At 47.9% G+C, this 21,153-nt stretch overlaps 1 protein-coding gene across 4 annotated transcripts in view; it reads right to left on the reverse strand.

The window, feature by feature from the left end:
• Nucleotides 1-6,093: 6,093 nt before the first annotated feature.
• Nucleotides 6,094-21,153, reverse strand: part of ABHD6 (abhydrolase domain containing 6, acylglycerol lipase) — a 48,560-nt gene continuing 33,500 nt past the window's right edge. For all 4 annotated transcript variants that reach the window (XM_036877777.2, XM_036877770.2, XM_036877773.2 and 1 more), the window contains 6 exons: nucleotides 19,998-20,111; nucleotides 18,696-18,828; nucleotides 16,043-16,200; nucleotides 13,663-13,717; nucleotides 13,355-13,455; nucleotides 6,094-7,248 (listed from right to left, as the gene is read on the reverse strand). In XM_036877777.2, the coding sequence (XP_036733672.2) occupies nucleotides 7,072-7,248; nucleotides 13,355-13,455; nucleotides 13,663-13,717; nucleotides 16,043-16,200; nucleotides 18,696-18,828; nucleotides 19,998-20,111 (738 nt within the window). In that variant the 3' untranslated portion in view covers nucleotides 6,094-7,071. The remainder of the gene's footprint in view (nucleotides 7,249-13,354; nucleotides 13,456-13,662; nucleotides 13,718-16,042; nucleotides 16,201-18,695; nucleotides 18,829-19,997; nucleotides 20,112-21,153) is intronic.

The following is a 21,153-nucleotide window of genomic DNA, read 5'->3' on the forward strand; positions in this document are numbered from 1 at the left end:
TTAAAGTATCATTGATACATCAACTTATGAGTTTCAAATATACAACACAGTGGTTCAACAGTTGCCCATTTTAAATTCTCACCCATCTAGTGCGGACACTATCAACATAGGCATGTTACAGAAACATTAACTATATTCTCCGTACTGTACTACCATCCCCGTGACCAATCATATTGAGAATTAGTGATTGTGAATTACTGTGCCCCTTTATCCCCTTTCCCCAGTCCCCCTAAGCTCCCAACCTCTCCCCCTTGGTAACCACCAGTCCCTTGCACATGTCTGAGTCTACATAGCAGCTAATATTTATCATGTATTCTCCCTGTGCCAGGCACTGTGAAAACATGTTAGCTCACGGAATTCCCACACAGTTCTAAGCTGTTTTTTAATCCTCCCCATTTCACAGAGGTGGAAAGAAGTACAAGAGGCTAAGTTACTTACCTAAGATCAGTTTTAAGTCGTGAGCAGGCCGTCTGACTCTTGGTGGTGCTCTTCACACTGCACCGACCCACCACTGTGTGATGAGAATCTGGGGCACGCAAGACAGAGAGGCTGGGGTTGCCAAAGCCCCAGGGTGAGCCCCATGAGGATGGGGCTTTGTCTCTTGGCTCACCACTGCATTCCAGTGCCTGGCAGCCAACCCATATTTACTGAATGCAGTAGTTCAGAGGTGGGTGTGCTGTGCCTGCGTTCGAGGCAAAGCATTGCCTGCATAGCCAAACCTGAGCCGGGGTCCACTCGGACCATCTCATTTCCTTTCTCTCAAAATCCTGTCTGCTCTTCCTAAAGCCTCAGTCCTTGGCTGCAGCAGTGTTCTCCAGTCCTGCAGCTTCTACTTCCCTCCCTTCTCCCCAGAGAGGAGACATGCCTTGTTCCAGACATAAAAGAAATGGCAACATGGACCCCACAGACTGTGGCACTTTCTTTCTCAAAGAGGTTGGATCTTGGGAGCTGCCCAGACTCACTTCACATCCATCTTTTGCCATCTATTCAACTTTCCAACATCTATCACGTGGACAGATTAGTAGTTTAGTACTATCTACGTCAGAGCTGTAGGGAAAAATAAGTCGGTGTAAAGTCTGGCACCCAGGAAACACTCCTTAATGAGGAGACCCCCCTCAACCAGCTCCCTGGCAGAGTCATTCTGCCAAAGTGCAGCTCAGAGAACAGAATAGCCATGTATTTTGGACTTTTCAAGAACTTGGATAATTTTCACTTTTCTGCATCAGACCCTGTAGCTCCGGGAGGAGGGCTTCCCTACCCAGACACCAGTTTGCTAAGAATTCAGTGAGACTGAACTGAGGCAAGGGCAGCAAGTGGGGAATTAAAGGATCAGTAAATTTCCTGTGTAAAGTTGATTTTGCAGAATTACCTGGAGGACAATAATAGACGAGAGGAGACTTGGTGTCTCTCACCAGAGATGAGTATCTTGAGACCGCTTGACCAGTCTACACCCTCTAGCCCTTTGTCACATTCCTGAAAAATCCTTAAAAGAGGGAACCCCTAATCTTCCAGAGCGCCTCCTCACTCTGAGGATGCCCGCACTTTTTCTCTAAGAGTGTAACTTTAAATAAAACCTTTACTGTGCTTCACTACTGTGTCTCTGCCCTTCAATTCTCTGTTGTGGCGGGGACAAGAACTCAACACCCCTCCTAACAGCTGGGCTGCCTGTATTTTTATCCAGCAACCCTAGGAGGTGAGAGAAAGAAAATGGGGTGTAACCTCTCAGGCATCTCCTGTCTTCTGAGGGTGGCTCTGGGGAAACAGGGCAGCTGTGATCCCTCAACAGGTGTGGCTGTGGGAGCAGCCCTCGGTAAAGGGGACCTGGGAAGGACAGCCTCCCTCACTGCAGGCAGAGCTCAGGGACAGCCCATGAGTCAAGGGTATGAATGACCAGGAGTCTCTGTGCAGACTGTCAAGTCCAAACCATCCCCATGCCCCAGGGGAGTGGCCTGGTCCTCGCCACAGCCCCGGCCCCAGCGACCTCTGAGGATGGTCTTTCCCCTTCAGAGTCATTCCCTTGCTTGTAAGTTGGTGCCGGAGCTAGAGCCGAACTATTTAATTTGGTTTCATCCGGCATTTCTGAAATGTATTTAAATGATGCAGAAACCTCCCCACTAAAGGGGTCCATGATCCCAGGAAGGGAAATAAATAAGCAGCCTATTTCAGGAGGAGCCTAAGGTCCTTTCTTAAAATTCAGAGATCCTCTCCCAGGGATTTAGTAGGTTCTCTGCAAAGGAGTGCACCCTCTGTGCAGCGCCAGCCCCCTTTCTCTGGAGGACTCTGGACCCCCATTACAGGAGCCTGGGCGAATCTGTGGGTTCTGACCCCCAGGGGGCCCAAGATACAGAGGTAGGGGGTGGGCCACAGTAACATCCAGCATGACCTTCTTTACGTAAAAAAAGCAGACCAACCACAAAGCAACCCTGCAGGGGCCTCTCTATTATGTATGTAGGTATAAACATCCTTTTTTTAGCCTTCATTTTGTCTGATTTATTTTGGAGTGACAGGGTGTCATTTTTATAATACTAATAATTGTTAAATAAAAATCAGGACTTGCCCTTTATAGTCACAAGAGGGAGCTGTGGACCACACCCACCCCTATGCGGGGCCTCTCCATCTAGAACACTTGCTGCAGATGCAGTCTCCCGCCCCTCACCCCTCACCCCTCACCCCTCACCCCAGTCCCCTGAGGCAGGGGAGTGGCTACAGGGAATGCAAGCTCTCCAGTCCTTCTGCGCAATCCTGAAATTCTACAGAAATCTGGAAACCAGATCTTTCTTCATCTGGCACCAACGCTTAGTCTGAACTGAGCTGAAGCTTTACATAGCTTTTGGCCCACTTACAGTGGATATTCTCACACTGCACAGCAGAAATATGAGAGCGTTGGGTCATGTAAGGTGGCGCCAGACCCCAATGGGGATGTTACATATATACAGTATATCCACCATAATAATCAGAACACTTCTGCGTTTGGAATCACACCTGGGTCTTTGAGCCTTAGGTAAGGGGTCCTAGACCTGTACTCATGTTAATAGTTTGCCTTCTGCAACAGTTACACACTGAAAAGCCAGCTTTTACCTTGAGTCATTAGGATTGGTACCTCCATGACACTTTCTGTCCCCAAGGTTCCCTCCTTCTCCCATCTCCTGCCGGAGCAGAGCCCCCCTGGAGAAATCCCCATCTGTGTGCTTAGAGGAGTGAGGTTAGAAGGATCGAAAGTGGAAGGATCGGAAGAGCAAGTCTTCCTGTCGTTAGGGGAGTGTTTCTGTGTGTGCATGGGTGACTGAGACAGGCAGGTGGACGTGACACAGACAGAGTAATGAAACAGAGATGGGGGCAAGGGAGGGGAGGGGAAGACAGACACTAAGAGAGTTCAAAAAAAAAAATGCTCCTAAACATGGCCAACGGGTATTTCACCCATCATTTCTGGAGCAGATCCGGTGAACTGCCACTTTTAATCAAAGACTTGTCCATATAGCTCAGGAAGTTCCCCCACAGCAGAAGGCTGGTTTCTGTGGGTGTTAAAATCCGCATCCATCATCTTGGAACAATGTTAAGTAACCAACCGGATTGTCCTGAGAGCGATCCCCAGGGATTGGGAAGTAAATAAGGGGCCTAAAATCCAGAATTTATATTTAACTAAAACCTACAACTTGTCTGAGAGCAGTGGGAAAGTGCCTGGCTGGGAAGAAGTCCAGGAGGTTGACCTTCCCCTTCCAAGGCCACCTGAGCAGATCCCGGGCAGAGCCGTGGGTCACTTCTGGAGTGGCCGCTAGCAGCAGGGCCACATCTCGTGACTGCTCTCCATGTCTGGTGGAGGAGCAACAAGAAAGGTAGAGAAGGCTTTTCCCCTCCAGAAAACTGCTTTGGAGGAACAGTGTTGATTATAATTGCAAGTATTAGGAGGGATGAGGGTTATCAGCAAGGTGAACTTCCAGAGAGGGAATGACACCAGTCCTGGTTACTAAAGGGACTGGAAACAGGAGGGCAGGCTGGGCCTTGAGGCACCCTTAGCAGGGTAACACTGGAATCCGGATGAGCTGGTTTGCTGCTGAGCAGGAGGCTGGGCCATGAGATGTCCGGTAACTATTGGGTCACCTTCCTCAGCAGGGGCCCCGGCATTTGCCCATGAAAACATTGTTTTTTGCAAGTCACTTTCCAACATAAACCAAGACACATCCCTCTGCTTGTTATCTATGTGACCTTGGGCAAGACACTTTACCTCTCTGGGCCTCGGTTTCCTTGGCTGTGAAATGGGCACAGGTCCCGCATCCCTCTTAGGGCCAAGTGAGGGTTTGAGGTGATGCATGGAAAACACTTAGAAGAGTGCCTGGCATGCAGCGTGTCAGTCAGTCCCCCAGCCTGGCCTGACATCCTTTATAATCTCTCAGTGCTTTTTGGAAACTTCTTGAGACAGAGCAACAAGTTCCCTGGTTTGGGGAATATGCCCTGGAGCTCAAGTGGAAGACAGACTGACACCCGCGGACAGCACCATCAAACTCCTGTGTTTCCTGCATCCGACATTCCTGGTTTCACCCCTGCCCTGGACAAGAAGCCCAGACTGAGGCCAAATTAAGTCTTAACCATTGCCCATCCCTCAGCCTTTGTGACACCAGCCTGACACCAGCTTGGGGGCTGCCTCTGCAACAGCAGCCCAACAGGGCATTGGGATCAAGAGTCTACTTGTGATCCCCGGGGCTTCCCATTGTTATTTCAGAAGCTTCTGGCGGTCTTTCAGGCAGGGCAGTGATGAATGACCCCTTTCTTCTTCCAAGACTGTCATCAAAGGCACACACCACAGGGCCCAGTGGGGTGTGGCTTTTGGGCAGCCTTCTGGCAGTAAGCAGCCTGCTCTTCATAATCACAAAGGTGGGGGGCAAAGGGGAGCTCTACTTGTCAGCTTTCAAAACTCCCTAGCCCCGTGGGGCCAGAATCGCAGGCCCAGGGAGAAGCTTGAAAACCTGCATTGTAGGTTTGTCAAACATGACACACGCCCTGCTCACGCCTTCCAGCCAATGTTTTCCAGGGACAGTGGAGGGGGTGGGAGCCACTTCTGGACGCAGACCCTGCCCACTGTCCTTCCAGGTGGGACGGATGGCACACCCCTGTCTGAACGACCCCAGCGGAGTGCTGTCGGCAGCTCCCCTGGATGCGATCCTTAGCTGCTCTTCAGCCCAGGGTTCCACAATTCCTGTACCTGGTAAGGTTTTTTCTGACCTGAGGTACTTACCCCAGGCCTGGGGCTTCTTCAGCAACCCTGGAAACCATCTCTCATCACCACCGAGACTGACCCCTCTCCCAGAACCTCAGCAAACTTGGTGAATATGGGAGATTGGAGTAAGAGCATGTCTAATATTTTTCTTTTCTACTTCACTGATTTTTGTTGCTCTCATGTGTATTATTTCCCTCTTTTTTAATTGCAATAAAGTCGATACACAATATTATGTTGGTTTCCAATGTACAACATAGTGATCCAATAATTGTGTACATTGCTAGATGCTTGCCACATTGGGGTATCCTTCTAGGTTTGATTTGGTGTTTCTTTTTTAGCTTCTTCAGACAAAAGCTTAAGTTACTGATTTTCAGCCTCTCTTCTTTTCTAATAAAAGTACTGAGGTCTATAAACATTCCTCTGAATGCAGCTTTAGCTGCACCCCAGACTGCTGTCCCATTTTCAGATCTTCTTGTTTTTAAGATCTATGTTCCACTCTTCTCTGATATAAAAAATATTCACACCAACCCCTGAGTCCCCTTTAACCTATGAATCATCCCTCTTAATTTCCAGAACTACTTAGCTGTAGACTCTGTAAAAAGATTTGAAGAAGTGAAGTGCCCAGGGAATTTAGGATTCCTAAATTCAGTAAGAGAGGGCCAAAAGGAACAGTTTGATGATTCTTGCCTTTTGTGTCTGACATACAGTTTCAACTGAATGCTTTCAAACAGTATTTCTCAAAATGAAAGGAACAAGCCATCCAAGCAAGGATTTCCAATGCCTGTGGAATAAGCCTTACTTAAAAAAATGCTTCTTAAAGTTAATAAAAAATCTGCTGAAGTTACCCTTAATGAGGAGTTTAGAAAAGGAAACCATCTGTATGTTGTTAATCTAGACTTAAGTCAATTTATTTCATGTCATTGTGGTCACTTTTACAGCTGTTTAGATTCATTTTCAATCACATTACTGTTCACAGAATTCACAGAATTCATTAACATACTAGTTTTTTACATCCAAGGGTTTTCAGTAGCACAGCAGATAGAAAAGAGGCCCAGGAGGTGCTTGTGTGTGGATCCCGAATCTGATGATTTAGATAGTTGTCTAGGACTTTATTGCTTCATCAGTCCTGTTTTTAAAAATCATAAATGATTCCCAGGAAATAATTTTTCCTGGTTAGGTGTTCTCATACTGGGACTGTTCTGGGCTCACTCAGGACACACCCAACATGTCAGGACACACCCAACATGGGGGGTGCCCATCAAACCACCCAGCTGTGTTCTCTGCTTCCGCAGCAGCTCTGAGGGCCGGCACGGGCAGAACATCCCTCCCTGCGTGTAAAAATGTTTACAGCCATTTCGCTCCGTCTCACAGTTGATGGACTGCATTGGCCTATGGGTCTCTATGTAAAACTTAAATTAGACATAAACAAGAGGGGCTCAGTGAATGGGGACTAGCGCTCCTAAAACAGCCATTGTCCATGCAGGGGAGAACGTCGAAGCAACAGAAAAGCCTTGAGACTCAGTCTGTGAGGAATGTTTTAAAGAACGGGGCCTCAGTGATGAGGGTGGTCCAAGGGGGGCCACCTTGTGACATGAACTTGAAGACTTCTTGGTAGATTCCATGGCTGGGTTTCTTATTTTGTCCTGTGAGTTCCCATCTTGTGAAAAACGTCTTGGAGGTTTCCTCGTGGCCCCCAAAGCTCTGTGGCTCTGTCAAGACTCAGGGGAGGAGCCCGGCTTCCTCAGGGACTCGGGTGCTCTGACCACGTCTGGGGCAGGATCCCTGAGAAGCGGTGGCCACGGCAGATTCTGAAGATGGAAGTGGGTGCTGCGTGTGGCATGTAGGCTGCCGTCGGGAACTCAGTCCAGCTTCTTATTGTTGTCCGTGTTGTGCACAGAAGCTAGGAAGTCGACGATGAGCTTGGCTGTCTTCCTGGGTCTCTCCATCACCACCGAGTGCCCGCAGTTTTCCAGAAGTTCCACCTGGCAGTTGGCGATTGACTTGGCCAACACGGCTGCCCCAGACACATCGAGCACCTGCAGGACAAGAGAGGAAGCTAGATGGCAAGGGTTCAGATGCCTGTGCGTGCTCAGCAGACAGAACTCCTGCTGAGGCCTGGCAGGGCTGGTGTTTACGACCAAGTGAGTTCAGTGCCGGGGGCTGGCGCCCTCTGATAGAAGGGACTGCACGCCTCAGGCCTTATTGTACAACTCAGTGCCAGGAGTTGTGCTGCCAGCATGACTGAGGAGGAAATAGCATGAGCAGTTTCTGGTCTGGCACGGAGGCCAGACAGCAGCAAGACAAGGAGGATCCTGGGAGCCGAGAGCTCCAGGGAGGAAGAAGGTGGGAGGTTGTAGCAAGTGCAGGGACAGTAGTCGGCCAGTGCTGAGACGCAGTGAGGAAGGCCCGCTCCTCCAGCCCTGCTGGGGGGTCTGGCTTTGATCTGAAGGCAGGGGGAGCCGCAGCGCTGTGTCAAGGACAGTGATGTGATCAGGCTGGGCCACAGGGAGGCCCCCTACAGCTTGAACAGAGAACAACAAGCTGTAGGAAGGACATGCCCGGAACACCAAGAGGTGACAACTAATGATCACAAACTGTTTGGGGAGTATCTCTTTGAAGGTCCTTGGGGGATTCCCATAGCTGTGTGACCTCAGGCCTCAAGTCTGTGAATAATGGGGTCCACTTTCCCAATCTGAAAGCCACCACTTTTTTAGGGCCGACACTTTGCAAACAGCTCATGTGATGTTATGTTCCACGTGCCCTGCTTTCTCCCCAGCACCCTCGGACTGGCATTCACTTGGCTTCTCTCAGTGGCTTTCACCTGCGACTCCCCTCAGACAAGAGGGCACCCCCTCCCATCCTCAACAGCAAAAGCAGAAACCCCACAGGCCTGAGTGCCGTCTCATCTGAGCTTGGCCCTCCTCAACCCAGATCATTAAAACCAAGATTGTGCACCCACCTGGCTGTGTGGTGAGAATGGCTGGGCACCCCAAAGAAGAATCAGACATCTCTGCCTCACCCCTCTCTCACAGCGAAGGCTCCCACAGCACTGGTCTGAGCAGAAATAAAGCCCAGCTATGGAAAATACCCAAACAAAATGCAGGCAGGGACCACGGGTCAAAGCAGGAAAAACAGCAACTCCCAACTGAGCATCTGTCTGGCGGACAGTCAGAAACCACAGCTCATCAGCAAAAATACCACATGAGCTTCCAGCTTTGACAATTATCCTGATCAAAGCCGGTGTTCCCCATGGTCACTCAGAGGTCTGTGAGACAGCTGCACGGGCCCTCACGAGGGGTGAATGTCTCGGGGACCCAGGCCAGGTACTTCCTGAGTAAGGCATTCCTGAAGATGGTCAAACTGGGTCTCCACCCCATTCCAGGCCAAAGCAAGACCACAATAAGGGAAGTGAGGCCCTTGCCTCAGGCACAAAGAAACCCGGTACTCCAGATGAATACTATTTTAATGCAGTACTAAAAAAATAGACCTTAATGGAAAAAGATCCATGATGAAAATATCAAAATTATAAATAAAGACAGACTCCACCTCTGTATTTACATGGCATACCTCACTCTAGTGTTGGCTGTGCCATGCATTACAGCAGTAGGTAGACTACTGTATAGACTGTAAGCTACCAGAAGGCAGGGCTCCTGTGGGTAAAACGGCAGTATTTCCAGAATCCCTCGCCTGGCTTTAGTGCATCTCCGTATCAACAGGCATTTTTAAGGGGTGGAGAGAAGTAGTCCATGGGTAATTACATGGGCAAGCGAGGGCTTATCTGGACCTGAGACGTTGGGGAGAGTTTTTGCTTGCTTCTGTCGCAACAGAGAGAGACACGGGATGACTCCTTGTATGCAATAAACAGGTTTTAAACTTTATTTCTCCCTTTGACTGAATTTAGTTTCAAAGGCATTTGCCCCAGAATTTTCCCCTCCCCAGATTTACAGCTCCTGTCTGTCTTGGTTGCTACTGCATCCCCAGGGCCTCATCCATGCTGGGCACATACTAGGTGCTCGATATGACCTTAGTGGTTGACTTCAACATTCAGGAAGTCAGTTGATGGGTTGACCATTTGCAAGTTTCTTCACTTCTACATGCTTGCTTGCTTGCTCATACTACATACTCTGGGTCTCCTGCATACCAGGCACTGTGTTGGCCGGGAGAACAGACCTAAAGAATAATAAACCTTGCGTACCTTCATATGGCCCTCCCACTCTAGTGAACTGAGCATAAAGGAGAAATAAGTTGAACAGCTGTGCAGAAATCCTCTCAGGAAGGGCTGCCAGGTTCCATTGCGCAGGCTGTAGACTGCCCAAATCCAGGGGGTCTCATTCACCTAGACGACGTGCATATGGCTCTCCCTGCAGTTGTCCAATACAGCAGCCTGCCTACTGGGCCACTACTTTGCTTCCACAGGTATGGGTCTTTGACACCAAATGTTGATGACAGAGCAGGGAAAGAGCCAGACAGTTTGCTATTTGGAGTCTGGCAGGGATGGTCCCTGAGAACACATATAGGATCTGATCATATTTATAGCAGGCCCAGGGAATTTTAGGCTCGTTTTCCAGAACAAAATGGACTTCAGAGCCCTGGAGGAAATTCTGGACCACGGGCAGAGGTCAGCAATCAGAGCAAAGGACATGAGTAATAACCATTTTTTGATGACTGGAGAAAAGTCACCTTCATATATATTATCTTACTTGAGCCTCACGATCACCCCAGCAGAAGAGAAACCGCCCTTCAGAGCAGCTGAGTGACTTGCTCAAGGTCACGGGCTGATAAAGGGCAAAGGCAGGGCTGGAATTCAGATTTTCGGAGTCCAAGCCCAGAGATGGCGCTTCTGCACCGTCTCTCCACAGGGCGACGGGCTCTCGCCCCTCCCTGCTGGTTCCCGACGGCCCCACATCACCTTAGGGATTTTTAGAATGAAGAAAGGCTTTGACTCTTCTGACTGACTCCTGATGGTTCAGCTCCTGCTTCTCCGCTCAGGTGCCCACAGAGCTGCTCTCAGTCCCTTGGCTGAGGTGGAGGGCAGCACGCGAGCCCACACCACTCCTCACACCCATCCGCCTACGCTGCGCATCCACACCCAGCTGATGGGACACGGCTGCATGCTGACACCATGATGCCTCCCTCCCCAAGGGCACTGGGGACCCAGTCCCGGCTCCTCCCCACATCTCCAGGGGTCTCCATGGCCCCGGCCTGTGCTGCCGTTAGGTCCCCAGGGGAACTGTCTCCACGGGGAAAGCTTTTCTCTAATTGCCTTTCTCTCAACATTCAACAGCTCAATGTTGCTGGACACCTTTACTAGACAATGTCATTCTGTCTGCCTGTGGGCCTCATAAGGGTTTCATTTCTTGTTGCTTCTTCTCGTTTTAAACTTTAGAACTTTCCCTAAGATAATGGTTTCTAAAGAACAGATGCAAACAAAAAAGGAGCTTCTGGAGTGTGAATTAGTATCTCTCTGGAAGGTCTGTTATGGCTTGTCTCTCCCCCAGATTCTTATGTTGAAGCTCTAATCCCCAGTATCTCAAAATGTGACTTCTTTGGAAATCAGGTCATTGTAGATGCAATTAGTTAAGATGAGGTCATACTGAGTGGACCTCTAACCCGATACAACTGGCATCCTTACAAAAAAGGGAAATTTCAGCACACAGACAGCCAAACCAGGGAGAGAACACCATGTGAAGAGGACGGCAGAGATCAGGATGACGCCTCTGTAAGCTGAGACACAGCCAAGACTGCCAGCCAACCACCAGAAGCTGGAAAAAGTCACACAGTAGACTGTCCCTGACAGCTGCCCCCAAGGAACTGACCTGCTGACAACATGATCTCAGGCTTCTGGTCTCCAAAACTCCAGAACAAACAATTTCTGTTTAAGCCACCCCATTTGTGGCACTTTGTAATGGCTTCCCTAGCAAACTAATACAGAGCCATCTGACAAGACCTATTAAAATTCTTAAATGCACTTGCCCTTTGACCTGGTGATACCACCCTAAAAATCTGGCCTTCTGGTATGTTCTCACACTCCACAAGCACACACATACATTGATATTCACTGAGGTCTTGTCTAATGGCAAAAAATGGCAAACAACCAAATGACCGTGAATTAAACGCAACATGGCAGAGCTGGACAACGGAGTACTACGCAGTTGTGAAAAAGAATGGTGAAAAATATTGTTGGGGCAAGACTCATTCACAGATAGTAAACGACAGCCAGGGGGATGTGTGGTGAGGAGCAGGAGTTCTTCATGGCTCCCCACAGATTGCTGATCAGTTGCATGGAAACAAATAATAACTGCAGACAATTGCCGGCCCAGAAAATCGATATTAACATCACAAGCGAGGAGGAGGAGGGCACATGCATCTGAGGATGGGCTACCTCATCACTCAGGAGATATTCTGGCCAGGGATGGAGAACCTGAATTTAATCATGAAGAAACAGCAGACAAACTCGAACTGAAGGACATCCCATAAGAAAACTGGCCTGTGCTCCTCAAACATGTTAATGTCATGAATGACAGAGGCAGGCTAAGGGAAAGGTTTATATTCCAGGAGACTAACAGGCCCAGACAAGTCATGTGTGACTTTGGATTAGATCCTGGCTTGGGAGACAGGAGGATTCTATATATTCTATGTTATTGGAACAACTGATGGATTGGGAATACAGACTGTCGATGAGATGAACGTATCACATCAATGTTAACTTTCCTGAACATGATAATGTACTGTGGTTACGAATATGAGAATATGCTTGTCCCCAGTAAATACACCCTCAAGTACTGGGGGGTAAAGGGATTTAATTTAAGCAACCATCTCCAAATGGTTCAAAAATATATATTTCTAGGTAGACAGATAGATGATAATGAGAAAGCCAATGTGGCAAATTTAAAAATTGGTAGTAAATAAAATGTGGTACATACGATCTATTTACTAACACTCAACAATAAAAAGGAACTAACTACTGGTATATGAAGCATTGTGGATGAACCCAAAAACAATATGCTTGCGTAAAAGAAGCCAGATGCAAAGATTACCTATTATATAATACCATTTCTATGAAGATTCTAGAAAAGGCAAAACTGTAGAAACAGAAAACAGAGGAGTGGTTGTGCGGGGCTGGGGTGGGTGCAGAGATTAGCTGCAGAGGGCAGGAGGGTACTTTTGGGACAACAGAAGGGTTTTATACCTGGGTTGTGGTGGGATGCACAATTAGGGGAAGCTTATGGTTTATAAATTATACCTCAATAAAGCAGTTAAAAATTGATGACTTTAAGTAAGGTGTATACAGGAGTACTCTGTACTAGGCTTACAATTTTCCCCTAAGTTTGAAATTATCTCAAGATGAAATATTAAAAAAAAGTGGAGTGAGTAAATCTATATGGGCTGATAAGAAACAATTTCCAAGATAGATACACCATATATATATGAGGTAATATGCAAAACAATGTATATATCATATTTTTAAAATTTATACATGATACATGGCATGCTTAAAACACTTACAGATAAAGCTTACCTATGCACATATGTATATGCTTAGAAGAGAGGTGGGCAGGAAGTGGCCCAAGGCCTCGGTTTGTCACTAAAGGCTCGCTGGAACGGCTCGCTGGAACTCTGCCACCCACTTGTTTGCATGTCTATAGCTGCTCTTGTACCACCACAGCAGGGCTGAGTCACAGTGACAAAGATCAGAGGGCCCACAAAGTGGAAATACTTGCTATGTGGCCCTTTACAGAAACCACCTGCCAATCATCACCTTTGAAATTTTAGGAAATACACACAGAACAGTAAGGACTCCCTCAAGGAAATGGGATTTGGGATCTGGGATGTAAAGAGATCAAGTTTTCATTAAAAAATTTTTTGTAGTCTTTCAAGTTTTTTGTGTCATGTGACTATATGGCTTTGATTAAAAATAAAGTGTAAAAATGATTTATTATTGCCTCTTGTTTAAAAAGACCAATGCCATTGCTCTGGACTCAGAACAATGTTCCCTGTAAACATTGGCCTGTGACCCTAGTGCGTTCTGCCGCCTCCTCCAGAGATTAGAAACCCGCCAGCGAAGCTCACTTTATAAATGACCCCTGGCTTCATCAGAGGCCAGTGTGGTTGCACAGGCGGCCCTGGGGACGTGCTACACACCTGGTCTTGTTTCCCCCAGATGATCTGCGTGGGGACCTTGATCTTGTCCATGTTCTCGTGGAGGGAGTATCTTGACTTCTCACTGACGATTTCCAAAAACACTTCTCAGAAAAGGAAAAACAAAGTGAGCATGTGCTGGGCTCTGCGTGTGGCACCAGCACAGAATACAGGGACAGTCATGGGGTCCAAGCCACCACTTTCTCTAGGGGCCCCAGAAAATATCAGTCTCAGAAATGTAAGACATAAAAGCCAGCCACCCACAAAGCTTCCCTTGTCCCAGGCTCAGAGCTGAAAGCAGAGCTACTCACGCTTCCGGTAGAAGTTGTTATGTGGGATGCGGACATCAACAAGGCCCTGCAAGATCTGAGGAAAAATAACCCAAAGTTAGAAGGCAAGAAAAGAAGAAGATATCTATTTCCTCAGGTGTCTCTCAGCTCTGGGAAAATGAAGGAAATAAAGTCCAGCAATTTATGGCATTGCCAAGGTTTGCAGGATCTGGTCCTCCATATTCCCCCAGTGTGGTATGAAATGTAACTGGGAGTAGGTTCCTAAGAGGCTTTTTCCTTTTTAATTAGGAAGGTATTGGATGTAATACTGTGACACCGAAGGTCCCGTACAGCAGGGAAATAACGCCTGAGATGACCTGACAGCCGCTTCATCTTGAAATAACCTCTCCTTCAACTAAGACACAACCAGACTGGAAATAATATCAAGTGATTGTTTGTTCAATAACAGCCAACTGCAGAACAAGGTCTATTTAGAACAATTAAAGGGTTGGGGATGGTGAGTCTCTTAAAAAATGAAGCAATAAACTACCGAGAAAATTCTGGGAAGGGTTGCCTAGTCCTTTGCTTATTGTTTGACATTGTCTCTGCCTTTCCTGCAGAGCGCTGGCGACGTGGCAGCCAATGGGGACGGGCCAGACCTGCGGACCTGGAGCTCTGACCCAGAGAGGCACTGTGGCCGGAAGGCACCCAGCCCCCCACTCCTGCCTGCCTCAGGATTCGTGAAGTGGGGTCCAGGGTTCCCATTAGCAGCTGTCTCTTCTCTCATCTGCCTGGAATGGTTTGAACCCTTTAAATGCGCTCTCTGGAATCCTGTGTGCTGATGGAAGTGGGACAATCCGGTGTGAACTGTTTTGGACTAAACTAACCACGAGGAGCGTGACTAGAGCCTGACCATCCTGGAAGCAGAAGCCTAGATTCTGAAGGCAGGTTCACCAGCACACCATGCTCAGTAGCAGCCATTTCTTCATTCTGTTATCTATCCTGCACCCATGCACCTATCCATCTGCATCCATCCGTCCTCCACGTTTGCTCCCCCATCCAACTCGTCCTTCCATCTTGCATCTCGGACTCACACACGCACGTGTCTATTCACGCATCCCTCTATCCTGCACCTACCCATCCATCCCTCCTCCATCCCTGCATCCTCCCATCCACTGAGCCATCCAATCTGGACCTAGGATCAACTTCACGCAGGCACTGGGGATACATCAGCCAATGAGGACAAAGTCCCCAGCCTTACAGAGGCTAGGCCAGAAGATACACACAAGCGAGCAGATGCGAAAACACAACACGGCCCACGGGCCGGCCAGGGACTCAGGTGGTCATTCTGTCCCAGGGGGGCTTCCAGAGCTGCCATTTGGTTTCTCATGGTTTTCATATCCCTGACAACTCAAAACATGGAATTTTCTAAAACACTGTTTGGCCACTCCATTCTGGGAAGAGACCCGTGTTGGGAGCAGATCGGTGTGATTTCATGACTGAAATGTGGATTTCAGGGATAGAATATACCACAGATTCAGATTCCCCAGAGACGGGCCACACCTGTAACCTGAGCCACGCTCATCACCTCTGCACAGGGCCCATTCCCTCAGCTCCTAGGAGGACCACCCGCCCCCCGAGGTGGGGTCCAGCTCAGCAGAGGAGGAGACACTTGCTGTGTCCCAACTACGGATTCCCCTATCTTGGTTCCCCGCACCCTTTCTCTGGATGACTTCCTTCATACCCGTGACCTCGAATACCATCATCATCAGCTGATGGCTCTAATTCTGTAGCTTCGGCCGGACTTGCACTCGTATGCCCACCTGCTAGTTGACGGACAACTTCAACTTAACACATCCAACATGGAGCTCATTCATCCCTTGTCCCCAGACGCGTGCTCCCTCTCTGCCCTACTCAGAAAATGCTGTCTTTACCTAACCCAAGAGCCAGGAGTCACCTGTGACCTCTTGCCTTTCCTCCCCCTACCCCTCAGTCCGCCACTAAGCCCACCCTCATCTCAGCCCACTCCCTCCCTCCCTCCCTGTCTAGGCCGCCCTCCAGCCTCTTAAACTTGCCTATGCTTTTTGCATTTCTGCCCACTGTTTCCTCAAAGAGGCTGATCAAAGCCTTCCCTGCCTCCCTGTTTCCCATCACTGCACCATCTTCATTTCCTCTATAAGACTTACTACAATTTGTAATTATCTGTTTACTTGCAATAATCATGAGTTGTCTGCCTCCCCCACAGGCCTGGGTCTGCCCAGGGACCCTCTCTGTCTTATTTATTCACCACTGTACCCCAGGCCACAGGCGTGGTACAGTTACTGCTGAGTGAATGAACAGATGAGTACAAGGTGCCCACAGAGGCTGGTATTGGCCTCCTGAGCCCTTGGCAGAGGGCATAACGCCGCTGAGATGGCATTACCTGCTGGGGCACCTTGAAACGGACATAGGAGCAGAGCTGGAGCATTTCACCCATCTCTTCCGGGGTAGATGGAATCAAGGGAATCTTCTCTATGGCTGCCGCGTCCTGCAGTTCTTTGAGCCGTTGTACAAACTGATTATCCGTTGAGTACTGCAGGCCTATGGGATTCAAACCAAAACAGCTTGGCAATGTGTCCACCTCCTCACCGGCCCCCATTTGGCAAAGGGAATCTCCACTCTCAGTCCAGAGTTAATATATTTCAGGTGTTCTCACCAGTAGTTTTTTTTTAACTGGCACGTCCATCCTTGCTCAAAGTCAAAACCATACTCTTGAGGAGCACAAAAAAAATCCTTTGGGATATTATAGGAATTGGTTATGCAAACTGCGGTTCATGGACCAGGAGTATTGGAGCACGTATGAAAGGCAGAATCTCAGCCCCCTCCCTTAAGTCTCCTGAACCCACTTTAACAAGTCGGGGGATTCATACGTATGCCAGAGTTTTAGAAGCATCAGTCTAGAAGACAGCCGCTGGAGCCCTGTCACGCCTGTATCACCGAGGAAATACACAACAGCAAGAAAGCACAGGGCCAGAGTGACTGCATGCCTACCCCCTTAGTAATGTCTCACTTGGGGTCAATCTGTAAAGCTCAAAGTCAAGTGAGAATGAGCCCCTTCCGAGCTGTCCCCCATGGTGGGGCAGTATGCCCTCCCCATGGCTCCTCTCCCTTCAGGAGGGCACGAGGTAATCACTGAGTCTGGATAGCTTCGAGCTCGACCATTATTTCCTCTCACCCTACAGCACGACACGAGGGGCACACAAACTGATGTACATGGAGGGCAAAACTAATGTTCCCTTCCGACTGAGCAAATATTGAGGTGTTTGACTTAGCTGAAGAGCTAGATTTTAGAAAGGAAGGCATGGCATCATACTCTGCTGCAGAAGCCCACACTTCATAAATCTTCTATATTCAGCAAGTCCTTTAAACGTAGCATGGGTACCCTGTGAGTTTCACGATGCCCTGGGGCAGATTACAGGATCTATTTCCTTGTACTTTAAGAATAATCCTAGACTAAATGTCACGTGGTATCCTGGGCTGGATCCTGGAACAGAAACAAGACACTAGTGGAGAAACTAATGAAGTCCAAGCAAAGCCTGGAGTTCGGTTTAACAGTAATGGACTGATGTTTGCTTCTTGGTTGTGACAAACCACCTGATAACGTGAGCTGTGGCCAATGGGAGAAACTGGGTGGAGGCTCCATGGGATTGTCTGCTTTGCCACATTTCCGTAAATTTCAAATTATTTCAAAGCAAAAGACGTTTATCTTTTCATTTATACATACAAGCAAACTTGATTTGAAATCTCCAACTGAAACTCAGGTGTAAAATTCTTCTCTGGGCAAATGAACATATGCTCAAAAAAGCCAGTCAGATCTCGCCTTCCATAAGTAATTTAAAATGAATAAACTTCCATAAGGGCTGTAACTCCAATTCTGTCTTTATTATTGAAAGAGCAAGTGATTTCAGACATGGTGCTTGGGCAAAGAAGAGAAAAGCCTTCGGCAGCTTACCTTCAATTACGATATTCTTAACAGACCTGACAACGACTAGCTTTCAGAGTGACTATGACTTCAAAGGTCAATTTAGTTACGTTTCACAGAAGGTGTACTTCTCTGACTCATGGCTGGGTTCTCGTGGATAAAGGAAGTAGTGAATATGACTATATAAAGAAGGTAGTGAATCTGAAAGGACTTCCAAAAAGCCACAGTTTGGGTTCTGTAGTCAGACTGTCTAGGATTGGTTCTAATTCTGGCACTAATGAAACTTCCTTGTGCCTCAATGTTCCCAACTATAAAATGGGCATACTACGTTGGTCCAGATAGACATTACATATGTAAAATGTCATCGAGATGTACACTTGAAATCTGTGCAATTTACTATGTGTAAATCACACTCCAATAAAGTACCAGAAGAGAGAGAAAGACAAGGAAAAGGAGAAAAAAATTAAGATTTTTTTCTCTCACACATTTGTAAATCCAAGTTTGAAGACCTTGTAAGAAAAATACATTTTAAAAATCCAACCTCAGATTGTAATTTATGGGGATATTTTACAGCTCAAGTTGCCATGTGTACATATAAGAACAGAAAAACTAAAATTGTTGATTTTTTATAAGAAGATATTCTTTAACCCAGGATAAAGATCTCTGGATTTTCAGCAAAAACAGAGGCATAATAATAGTACCTTCATCTCATAATGTTATGGCAAGAATTAAATCTATTTAAAGACATCAGCTTAGAAGAACTCAATTGTATTGGATGTTAATATTATTATATTTCCAAGTATTTATATGCTGCAAAGTACTACACACATCTTAATTAACCACCTCAAATTCCTGGTGGAACAAGGCTGGCTCTGTATTTTAAAGTCAGTACCATGATGATCATGGTTATACCACTACTATTTGGTTATTTATCACAAAGCACACCATATCTCTAAAACAGACATCAAAAAGAATATTCTACTAGGTTGGCAGGGAAAAAAAAAAAGAATATTCTAAAAAGCAGTCATGGCAGACACTGCTACTTGTTCCTTTAGCGAGTCAGACCCTGCTGTGCTCAAGCCTCTCAGAGGGTTATTTTAGCCTTGTAACTCACCAGCAGGGCACACGAGGGAGAGGCTGCAGATATCCGATGGGTAGTAAGCGGCGTACACTCCGGCCACATGGCCACCCATGGAGGTGCCTATCAGGTGGAAGGGTTTTTTGTTCAGCTTGAGGCATTCCACGAACTAGGAAGGGAAACGAGAAGAAGGCTTTGTTATAGAGCTCTAGGCAGTGACACTGGGATTACAGAGCAGACACCCCTGCACTCCCTATGGGGCCACTGATGAAAGGGAGCTGAAATCTACTGGACCCGTTATCCAGGCAAGTCCTGGGGCATAATCTTCTCTTTAATTGGCACAGTTGATTGGGGAGTCGTTTGTAAGTATAAAACCCATAAAGATTCCTCAAATCCCTGAGTCAGTACACTTTTCTATAAAGGTCCTGACAGTAAGTATTTTCTGCTCTGTGGGCCATACAATCTCTGTAGCAACTCCTCAGCTCTGGTGCTGTGGCCCAGAAACAGTCAGAGACAACACGTAAATGAATGAGCATGCTGTGTTCCAGTAGAACTTAGCTTACAAAAACAGGTGGCAGGCCAGCTATGCCCAGGGGCCATGGTTTACTGCCTCTTGTGCTAATTTAAATCCCTTCCCATCCATCCAACCATCCATTCACATAAATATCCACCCATCCATCTGTCTATTTGACCTCCATCCAACTATCCATCCATCTGCAAGGAACTACAGTCAGCTGCTAAGGATACACAGCAAAGACCCAAGGGACAAGGCTCCCGACCTCATCAGAACACATGGGTTAATGTGGGGAGAAGGGAGTGCACACGTTAAATATCTTCGTCTGGGGAAAATACCAAACGTCAATTTGAAACTTCTGGACTCCTAAATTCTGAAATGGTTCATAAACCCCATGACCTTGAAAGCCCAGCCAGAGGCAGCCTGATGATAGATGCTAAAATAGCACAAAATGCAAACAGCAGCCTGCCTATCCTCCACACCTAGGCAGAGGGGCTGTTGCCAAGTTGGGGTCTTCATGCAGCTGGTAAGCAGAAAAGCAGGCTCTAGGGAAATGGTCTTGAGGAATGCTACACTCCTTTTTCAAAGAACTCAGAAAAATGCCCAGATCATTTTTCTTTAGAAATAACTGCAACAGGCTTAAAGGAGAACAGCCTGCCGGGAGTCCTGGCACTCCACAGCTGGCCAACGAGGCCACTGGGGTGCCGATGCGTCTGCAGTTCCTTGCAGACAGAATGCACTACAGACCGCTTCCGAGTCCCTATGGGGCTCTGACGCTGGGCCAGACCCAGTCGGGGCAATTTCTGGTGGCGCCTCCTGCTTACCTGGTGTATCCTCTTGACTTGCCCGTCTATGGACAAGTCATCCAGGGAGGAGCGGGTGGTGCCCTCGTGTCCTGGCATGTCCACGCAGACCAAGTGCAGGTTCTTCGGAAGGAACTGAGGACACACAGGATGCCCAGAGATCAGCGTGTGTGTGTGGAACATGTTGGCCCATGTTCCTGGGGAGGCTGCCCTGATTTACCAAGTGACCTGGACAGCCATCCCTGAGGACCGTCTTACCCTAGTAAGACAATAACTGCTGATGTGAATAAGCACTGCCAGTAGCCTCAGAGGACCACAGCCCCCCAAAGACTGGCATACAGATGGAAGGGGACCCTGGGGCTGACTGGAAAAGGGGGACAAGATCAGGGGAGCAGGCTTGGGTCTCTCACTCTTTGACGCCAGTTGGCAGGTACTACCTCACCTCGTCCACACTGACTCCAGTCATGCAGCCTCTGACCCGGAACTAGAAGGGAGGGATCTGCCCTCCAGAGCCCTGGCCAGCTCCAGAGCTCACAGGAGCAATGCCTGCCTAAGAACCACGCCTGACCACCCTGATTCCGGTGTCAACATTTTTTTTTTTTTTGTAGTAAGGTCTAATTTCTGGAGTGACTATTATCCTAAAACCCCTCCTTCCATTTAAATACATTCCTCTTTAAAACAAGAAACTGAGAAACCTCAGCGATCAATGAACAAACATCCAGTTTTATGAAAGGTGCTTCTCTGAGGTGGAGACAAGAAGTGAGAAGTTCAGAGGGTGACTGTCCTCACCCTCAAATTACAACCACCTCCAGGCTGGGCGAGCCACGTCCTCCCGCTGTGCATCACCCTTGGGTCATGCAGGTAGGGTCCTGCTCGAGGTGGGAGTCCGGGGTGCTTCCCTCCCAAGACCCCTCCCAGCCCCAGCCGTCACCTGCTGGCCTCTTTTCCCCAGCAAAGCAAGTTGCCACACCCAAGTAAACCAGGGCAGAAAGTGGTTTGGAAAACTATCCCGGAAAGTTGCCAGATCAAAATCATTTCTCTAACTGGCTAAGGGAAAAAAAAAAAGGCAGAAGAGAGGGAGATGGAGAAAAGGAGGGGAAAGAGGACAATAAAGGGGCAGGAAGAGGAGGAACGGAGCACAAAGGAGCTTTATAAACCCGATCTTGACAGTCATGAC

The sequence above is a fragment of the Manis pentadactyla genome, chromosome 1 (assembly GCF_030020395.1).
Source record: "Manis pentadactyla isolate mManPen7 chromosome 1, mManPen7.hap1, whole genome shotgun sequence".
In the NCBI taxonomy this organism is placed as follows: Eukaryota; Metazoa; Chordata; class Mammalia; order Pholidota; family Manidae; genus Manis; species Manis pentadactyla.